This window comes from Rutidosis leptorrhynchoides, chromosome 7, assembly GCF_046630445.1.
Source record: "Rutidosis leptorrhynchoides isolate AG116_Rl617_1_P2 chromosome 7, CSIRO_AGI_Rlap_v1, whole genome shotgun sequence".
NCBI classification, from domain to species: Eukaryota; Viridiplantae; Streptophyta; class Magnoliopsida; order Asterales; family Asteraceae; genus Rutidosis; species Rutidosis leptorrhynchoides.
The window spans coordinates 28,639,582-28,648,752 of NC_092339.1; the positions used below are offsets into that span (position 1 = coordinate 28,639,582).

The 9,171-nt window shown below is 37.0% G+C and overlaps 2 protein-coding genes across 2 annotated transcripts; one reads left to right on the top strand and one right to left on the bottom strand.

The window, feature by feature from the left end:
• The first annotated feature begins 2,248 nt into the window (after positions 1-2,248).
• Positions 2,249-6,698, top strand: LOC139857478 (microtubule-associated protein RP/EB family member 1A-like). Its single transcript, XM_071846252.1, has 8 exons — positions 2,249-2,356; positions 2,472-2,540; positions 2,670-2,756; positions 2,909-3,015; positions 3,238-3,380; positions 6,063-6,136; positions 6,227-6,340; positions 6,434-6,698. The coding sequence occupies exons 1-8, from the start codon at positions 2,249-2,251 to the stop codon at positions 6,524-6,526; spliced, it is 795 nt and encodes a 264-aa protein (XP_071702353.1). The 3' UTR covers positions 6,527-6,698.
• Positions 6,699-6,807: 109 nt separating this feature from the next.
• On the bottom strand, positions 6,808-8,800 carry LOC139857599 (HVA22-like protein a). Its single transcript, XM_071846414.1, has 5 exons — positions 8,511-8,800; positions 8,352-8,378; positions 7,491-7,613; positions 7,148-7,382; positions 6,808-7,035 (listed from the first exon to the last, which is right to left on the bottom strand). The coding sequence occupies exons 1-5, from the start codon at positions 8,579-8,581 to the stop codon at positions 6,967-6,969; spliced, it is 525 nt and encodes a 174-aa protein (XP_071702515.1). The 5' UTR covers positions 8,582-8,800; the 3' UTR covers positions 6,808-6,966.
• Between the last annotated feature and the right edge of the window lie 371 nt (positions 8,801-9,171).

Genomic DNA, 9,171 nt, shown 5'->3' on the forward strand with positions numbered 1-9,171 from the left:
GAAGTATTAATATTACTAATACAAATATTAATATTAATAATAATAATAATAATAAAATTAATGATAATAATATTAATATATCAATTATATTCAAACTTGTAATTTAATATAACATCATTTATGATTTATGTAATATTATATTATGTGACGACTTTTACTGAATAGTTAATATTTATATATTATATATATATATATATATATATATATTATATAACAACATATATGTATATATATTAACAGTAATTTAATTATTCTAATTGTTGTTTTACATTTTTACCCTAATGATTCATTTATATTATATTATTTTCAATACCCACAATTATATATATATATATATATATATATATATATATATATATATATATATATATATATATATATATATATATATATATATATATATATATATATATATATATATCTACAACACTTGTTCGTGAATCGTCGGGATTAGTCAAGGGTTAAATGAATATATGAACACAGTTCAAAGTTTTTGAGACTTCAACATTACAGAATTTGCTTATCGTATCGAAATCAAATAAGATTCAGGTTTAAATTTGGTCGGAAATTCCCGGGTCATCACAGGGTTAAACTAGAGCAGCTGTACCAGGGCAAGGGCATCTCAAATCGGTTGTGTCTTAAAGAACAATTTCATACTCTGCGTATGGATGGGGGTTCAAAGATTTCAGATCATCTAAGTATTCTTAACGGTATTGTTTCAGAACTGGAGGCTATTGGAGTTAAAACGGATGATGAAGATAAAGCTTTGAGGTTGATATTATCTTTATCATCGTCTTATGAACACATGAAACCTATTTTGATGTATGAGAAGAAAACTCTGAAGTTTGAAGACGTTACTAGCAAGCTCCTATCCGAGGAGAAAAGACTGGAAGGTAACGGGGTCTCGTCATCAGGAGATACGATAGTGTTGTGTTCGGATAGGCGAAAGAGAAACTCTGGGAAGAATCTGGTATGCTGGAGGTGCTGGAAGACTGGGCATGTAAGGGTTAATTGTCTAGGTGGAGCTAATCCGGAAAATGGCTCCAAAGACGCTAACATTGTCTCCGTTGTTACGGAGAGTGACGAATTCCTCTGAAGTCACAGCATCCTCATGGTGTGTCCGCGCCACCATGGAAAGGGATGTTCGTTAGCGGTTCCACAATTGCACATGGGCATTGGTTTGGCATTGATGCAGGTTGTGTGGTGGAAACTGATGTTGTAGCTGATGAAACTTTCAGGGAAAGCCAAACAGGAAGTTGCACCATAAAGTTTCAGCTGGTTGTTCAACAACATGTGCCGAGGTGAAATGCTTGGAATGTGATATTTTAAGTGCTATACTCTTAATGGTGGAGTATGATAATTCTTGTTAAGAGTTATGATTGTCTGTGATGACAATGATTGTCGGTTTAGACAATGTTCGGTAAAGATGCAAGTTTTGTCTCTTGAGAGATAATGTCAACGGCATGAAGATGAGGATCTTGAAGTTGTCATCGAGGAAGCGTCTACATCGGTTATCTTTGCAATGTGGAAGCATGATTATTTTCTTCTATCCAAAAGGTGAAGATTTGTTAGTTATGTTTTGGTTAGAAGGAAAAATGGAGTTTTGTCCCACATTGGTAGAAGAGTGAAGTTGTAGGTGAACTCCTTGGCTATAAAAGGAGGCCATGGGATTACTTCCAAATTGCACCAATCAATACACTTTAAGTATTTGATTATTTCTTTCTTTCTTACCCTTGTTTGAGAGTTGTATTAGTTAAATATTTTGGAGAGTGTAGTTGGCTTAAGAGAGTCGTCTATATCATTGTAACAATTTGTGATATAGTGTATTTCTCTCTTTGGGGGCCGGTGATTTTTCTCCTTTTTTGGAGTTTCCACGTTAAATCTTGTGTTGTGTATTGTTCTTATTTCTTTACTATTATTGTTGGGCTGGGTGATGGGAATTAGTGAGACCGTAATTTCCAACAGTATCGATTAAACTGGTAAGTTCCTATCAGTTAGCTTTATTAAAATAAATTATTTTTAATAAAATAGTTTAAAACTAGTAGTGACTTTATTATAAATTAAAAAAAAAGGAAAGAAAGAAATTAAGTTAAGCGGCATGTTTAAGATGTCTTTTTGGGTCACCAGTTTGTGATCCCTGACGCCATTCACAGCTTTTGCCCCCCATCTCCATCTTTTGGGTTTTGAGTTTTATTTCTTGTTATTTGAAATTTGAACAAAAAAAAAAAAAAAAAAAAAACAATTAAAAATGGCGAGTAATATAGGAATGATGGACAGTGCATATTTTGTTGGAAGAAATGAGCTTCTTTCATGGATCAATGCCAGGCTTCATCTTAGTCTTTCTCGTATTGAACAAGTAATTACCTTTTTTTTTTTTTTCATTACTTTTTAATCATGTTTAAAATTAAATCAAGTAAATTTGATTCTAATATGAATTTAATTAACAAATTTGATCCTTGTTGTTTATGTAGGCTGCTTCAGGTGCTGTACAGTGTCAAATGATGGACATGACTTATCCAGGAATGGTTCCTATGCACAAGGTCCACAATTCTTTACTACTTTTATTTTTGAAGACATTTTTTTATTTTTATTTTTTAATTTAAACAGGTTTATGTAATTATGTTAATTGTTAAGCCCGAGTGCGTGTTGACTATGTGGTTTGACTACAGGTTAACTTTGATGCAAGGACAGAATATGATATGATCCAGAACTATAAAGTGCTGCAAGATGTATTTAACAAACTCAAGATTGATAAGGTAACTATTAGGCCCCGTTTAGCTCACGGAATCCAATAATTTCGTGAGCCAAGGGGGCCTTAATGAATTACCTTTGGCATATAAAGCAATAGTATTAGTTTTGGGGTTGAAGTTAGTTGGTAACAAGTTTAGGGCTTTTGATTTTTTTACAGCATATTGAAGTAAATAAACTAGTCAAGGGTCGACCGTTGGACAATTTGGAGTTTCTACAATGGTTGAAACGCTATTGTGACTCTGTTAATGGTGGCATCATGAATGAGTATGTTACGATCCTCAATTATAACGCGGTTTTGCTTTTATTTTTTGAACTGCAAGTCAATTATATTACTTCACGAAATATACATAGTTCTCACAAGATTCTAAACATACCGATACCGAGCTAGAATCTTATGCTAACATCTATGTTACACACTAGATGCTAAACGCGGTTTTGCTTTTAGCTATGGATCTTTTGGTCATATTTTTAGTTATTTTCTTGCAGGAATTATAACCCTGTGGATCGTAGAAGTAAGGTATGTAAAGAACGTCAATTCAAGACCTCACAGAAGAACTCAAAGTCTTTGCAAACAAACAACTCTCAGAATTCGGGTACAGGGGACAGACAAAACATTCCTAAGACAACTGGTGAGATAAAACGAACCCAAAACATCAAATGTCATATTTATTATGTGTCGAATAAAGTTGCAGGCAACAAAATGGCCATTGATCTAGCAGTATCGAAGTAGCCCTTTCAATCATAATTTGAGGTTTAATTCCTGGGATAGGACGAATTAACTTAATTCATGGTAATGAGTGTGTGAGTTGTGTTAAGATAAGAAAAAAAAGTTTAGTCACAGAGAACATTTTGAAATATGTAGATTAGGTGTTCAATTTTCCCCTTACTAGAAACGGATAATATTTTCTCTGTTCAATTGACCCGAAAAAAAAAATTATTTTTACTCTGATGTACGCAACCGAACTGAGTTATTACAAACGGATAAGATTTTCTTTATTCAGTTGACCCGGATGTTCATGCATATTTTTTCCAAGGGGAAACCTACACACGAACAACAATGCGAAAGGGTTTTTTTAGGCGTCAACGTCGTTGATCTCCGGTCCGGTTACCGTGAATAACCCGTACCCGAGATGATGATCTCGGGAGGGTGGCCAACGAATTGCCCGCCGGTCGATAGTCGGACCCTATCGACGGCAAAGGGAGAAAAAACCCTACAAGACCCGTAGGTAAAAACCCTAGTGTTGCGATCGTGAAGACGATCGTGGAGAAGATCCGGCTATGACTGCCGCGTGCTTTCATTGAGAGAGTGAGAGGCGAGATTGAATGACCGCATGAGGGTGTATGCGATTGGGAGCGTGTGAACTTGATGTAGGTTTTGCCCCATATTTATAGATGGGAATTAGGGTTAATTGACTTGGGGCCCAAGTTAATTGTGTAGACCCTAATTGGGCTAAACCTTACGTCATCAAGTCCCCCAAGTTTGGTATGATATTTTTGTCAAGTATCGTATCGAACTTCTCATTATGCTGCGGAAAATAAGTTCACATGAGCCTGCGCAAACAACTGTACGTAAACCCGCGAACAGATGCGCAAAGAACCGCATGCAGAGTGCGCAGGGAAACCGCGTGAACTACCATGCGTAAAACCGCATGAAAATTGCGTCTAAAGTCGCGGACAACCGTGCGCAAAGTGTGCGTAACCTGGACAAAAGCGCGTGGACAGTTGCGCAAGCGCGCGAACATCTGCGCTAAATATTCATGTACTTAAACCGCATATAACGAATTAAAAGCTCAATAAGAAAAGACAAACCTTCTCAAACCGAACGATAGACGGTAGAAACACGAGACATAATGCATCGTGTCCCACGGATGGCGCCAAATGTTCATGCATATTTTTTCCAAGGGGAAACCTACACACGAACAACAATGCGAAAGGGTTTTTTAGGCGTCAACGTCGTTGATCTCCGGTCCGGTTACCGTGAATAACCCGTACCCGAGATGATGATCTCGGGAGGGTGGCCAACGAATTGCCCGCCGGTCGATAGTCGGACCCTATCGACGGCAAAGGGAGAAAAAACCCTACAAGACCCGTAGGTAAAAACCCTAGTGTTGCGATCGTGAAGACGATCGTGGAGAAGATCCGGCTATGACTGCCGCGTGCTTTCATTGAGAGAGTGAGAGGCGAGATTGAATGACCGCATGAGGGTGTATGCGATTGGGAGCGTGTGAACTTGATGTAGATTTTGCCCCATATTTATAGATGGGAATTAGGGTTAATTGACTTGGGGCCCAAGTTAATTGTGTAGACCCTAATTGGGCTAAACCCTACGTCATCAAGTCCCCCAAGTTTGGTATGATATTTTTGTCAAGTATCGTATCGAACTTCTCATTATGCTGCGGAAAATAAGTTCACATGAGCCTGCGCAAACAACTGTACGTAAACCCGCGAACAGATGCGCAAAGAACCGCATGCAGAGTGCGCAGGGAAACCGCGTGAACTACCATGCGTAAAACCGCATGAAAATTGCGTCTAAAGTCGCGGACAACCGTGCGCAAAGTGTGCGTAACCTGGACAAAAGCGCGTGGACAGTTGCGCAAGCGCGCGAACATCTGCGCTAAATATTCATGTACTTAAACCGCATATAACGAATTAAAAGCTCAATAAGAAAAGACAAACCTTCTCAAACCGAACGATAGACGGTAGAAACACGAGACATAATGCATCGTGTCCCACGGATGGCGTCAAATGTTCATGCATATTTTTTCCAAGGGAAAAATACACACGGACATCAATGCGAAAGGGTTTTTTTAGGCGTCAACGTCGTTGATCTCCGGTCCGGTTACCGTGAATAACCCGTACCCGAGATGATGATCTCGGGAGGGTGGCCAACGAATTGCCCGCCGGTCGATAGTCGGACCCTATCGACGGCAAAGGGAGAAAAAACCCTACAAGACCCGTAGGTAAAAACCCTAGTGTTGCGATCGTGAAGACGATCGTGGAGAAGATCCGGCTATGACTGCCGCGTGCTTTCATTGAGAGAGTGAGAGGCGAGATTGAATGACCGCATGAGGGTGTATGCGATTGGGAGCGTGTGAACTTGATGTAGGTTTTGCCCCATATTTATAGATGCGAATTAGGGTTAATTGACTTGGGGCCCAAGTTAATTGTGTAGACCCTAATTGGGCTAAACCCTACGTCATCACCGGAAAAAAGTAGTAGTTTTACTCTGATATACGCGACCGAACCGAGTTATCCCGTAGTGTAATTGTTGGTGTGTACAAGGTTATTGATCTTAATATTGATTCTTTTAGGTACCATGCAAAAACCAAGTGCAGTAGCAGTTGAGTCTGATTGTTCAGATGAAATTCAAGATTTGTGCAATGAGGTAACCTTGACTGAATCTTCCACAAAACTATGCCTTTTTAATATTACTACAGAAGTAATTTGAAGGTTTTGATTTGATGTAATCATTCAGATCACTGAGCTGAAGTTATCTGTTGATCTTTTGGAGAAAGAAAGGGATTACTATTTTGCAAAATTACGAGATATCGAGATACTTTGCCAGTCTCCTGAATTGGAACATATCCCGGTAACCTGCTGCATACATATCTATAGTTTCTAAACAAATGCTCACACAAGTATTCAAACTGGATTATATTACTAATATGAATCTGTTGAACAGATGGTTGTGGCAGTTAAGAAGGTACTGTACGCAGCAGATGAGTCTGCACTTGCTGAAGCTCAAGAAATAGCTTCTGCCAGTTACGAAAGTTGAACAACAGTCAAACACAAAAATGCAGACGGCCTTCATTTCACTTCACTCGGTCTGTATCATTATCGCGAGCCCATCTTTGACCATGTTCGTGAACACGCGACAAAGTTGGGTCCCGGGGTTCGTGCACAAATGTTATACACTATTTTTCCCTTCCTAACTTGTGACCAATGTGTTGTACTCAAATGTTTGGTTTAAATACACAATTTTTTTTTTTTTTTTTTACTAATGTGTCTACTAATACTTAATTAGAAATCATTAATTAAGTTGAACAAATCTGTTAATGAAAACAGAACATAAATGATACCATTATTGAAACATATGTATGATGATTGATGAGTCCACTCGTTTACAAACCAACTTGAAGAAAATTAACGCCGGACCAAAACACAAGTTCGATAGGGTACAACTACATCCTATATACATATTGGGTCTCTGATACCTCAATACACGTAGTCGTCTTCAGTGAAGAAACTGTTACCTCTATACTTGACTTCACCGTCGATATAAGACTGCAAAGCACAAGAAAATTGTCACACAACTATTAAATTAATTAATTATCTCAAAAATAGATACTTTATATAGGAGTATATGTTAGTGAAAGAGAGAGATGAGGTTGCATACAGGTAAAACGGTTTCCTGAAAAGCATCTGGAACATATTCATGAACGTATTTATCATCATCATCGTGTGTAGGAGGGACGAAAATGTCTTTCTTTTTTGGGACGTAGATGTTAACAGTTTGGTTTCCAGCGTAAAAAGGTCGAACATAGTGCTGATATACATATGAAGCACCACTAAATTGTGGTAAAACTAACCAACACGTTAGAATAAGCTTTGCGTATGACCAGAAGGGGATCCTGTCAAGTAAATGGTTGATTAGATGCGCGTATAAAACACGAAGATAACATATAAATTAAAAGCAGAAACATTATATAGTGAAGTTACAATATAGAGATAGTATGTACCATTCAATAAGTGGGTAACAGGTGAGCTCAAAAAGAGTGATCATAGAATATAAGACCCAGTATGTGAGCCATTGCTGATCATCAGCTGTATTTCTAGTCTCTATTGCTCTAATGGAGGCGTATCTAATAGAAAACGCAAACGAAAAAAACGTCGATATAAAGCGTTCAGAAAGCATACGGAGTAATATTTTTCGCAATCTGTTTTATCCTTGACTATATTCACCAATATAGAAGGAAACCACTTTTGGTATTTGATGTCTATTCTAATGTTCTTCCATATGTAAACTTCATATCCAATACGTTTTCGGTTAGTTTAAAACATATGGTAAGATGAAAGTCTATAGTCAAATACGTATAAAACAGGGGTCTCATTCTGAGTGAAATACCCTTACATTGTACATTACCTGAAGTGGCCACCAAATTTAAGGGTTTTTTTTTTTTTAGTTACTTGCATAAAGAAAATAAGGTATCCAATACTACGATAAATAGATCAGAAGAACTGTAAACTGCAACATATGACTATATGAGAAACTAGTTCAACATATTGAAACCAAACAATATATCGAAACACGTTTATCTCACAACTAAAAATTAGTTAACACGCGTTTCTTTTTATATCTGAACAGCAAACTCATACACAGCCTGCTACTACATAGAGTTATGTCACGAGACTTGAATATGAGCATGAATATGAACATGAACACCATATCAATTCCAAAATAGCATAATTATTTTCTACTTCTATCATCCATATCTGTGATGAAGGAGATTTCAATTATTTTCAAGATATGTTACTACTGTGTTAATTATGTGATGAAAATGTTCAAGTAGCATGAACATTAAAAATTGAAGTGAACTTACAGAGGGTAAGCCAAACTAACAAGAGGCCTGCAAATGAAAACACAGAATTATTGATTTTATGGTAGGTATATAATGCATGACTAATAAATCTGGAAACTTTATTACGAATAATAAAATAATAAATGTTTAGTTTGCATATCGAATTAATAACAGAATTACCCAGCAAGAACATCAATGTTTTCAGCAATGAGTAGCAACAAATCTCCAGCTGCAGCTCCAGATCTCCCCATTTTATAACTATTACTATTGGTATATTATTTCCTACCCACAAAGTTTATATAAATACAGTACTAAATATAGATCTAACAACAAGAATTATGGAACTAGTTCAGTTCTTGGTTTTCAGCAGGATATTAGTTGATTAATGTGAGGGGATCAGGTGGAGAGAGAAGATAGGAGCAAGGGACAGGTGTTGATTGGGATATTATTATTTGTCACAAACCTACCAATACCTTCTGCACACTCATCATCCCAACACAAATTTTAATTCAATTTAATAGCATATTTTACGAGGTAGTGGCTCTATTGAGTCGACATCGATAGTCGATTTATTGGCGACTTAACTGACTCTTAGAGCCTAAATTAAATTTCAGGCAGGATTTCAAACCCATGGAAATTTGATTATACCATTTTCATGGCGTCTATTATTATTTTTATTTTAGTATTTTTATTTTTTATTTTTTTAAAACTTTTTCCTACTTAAAGGTCGGAGGTCCTCTCGGAAGCAATCTCTTTATCCGTCGAATAAAGAGAGGGATGACTTTCTCTACTCTTGAGAGTGTTTCACTCTGGGTGGAGAAAAGACTTGTCTTTATTCTCG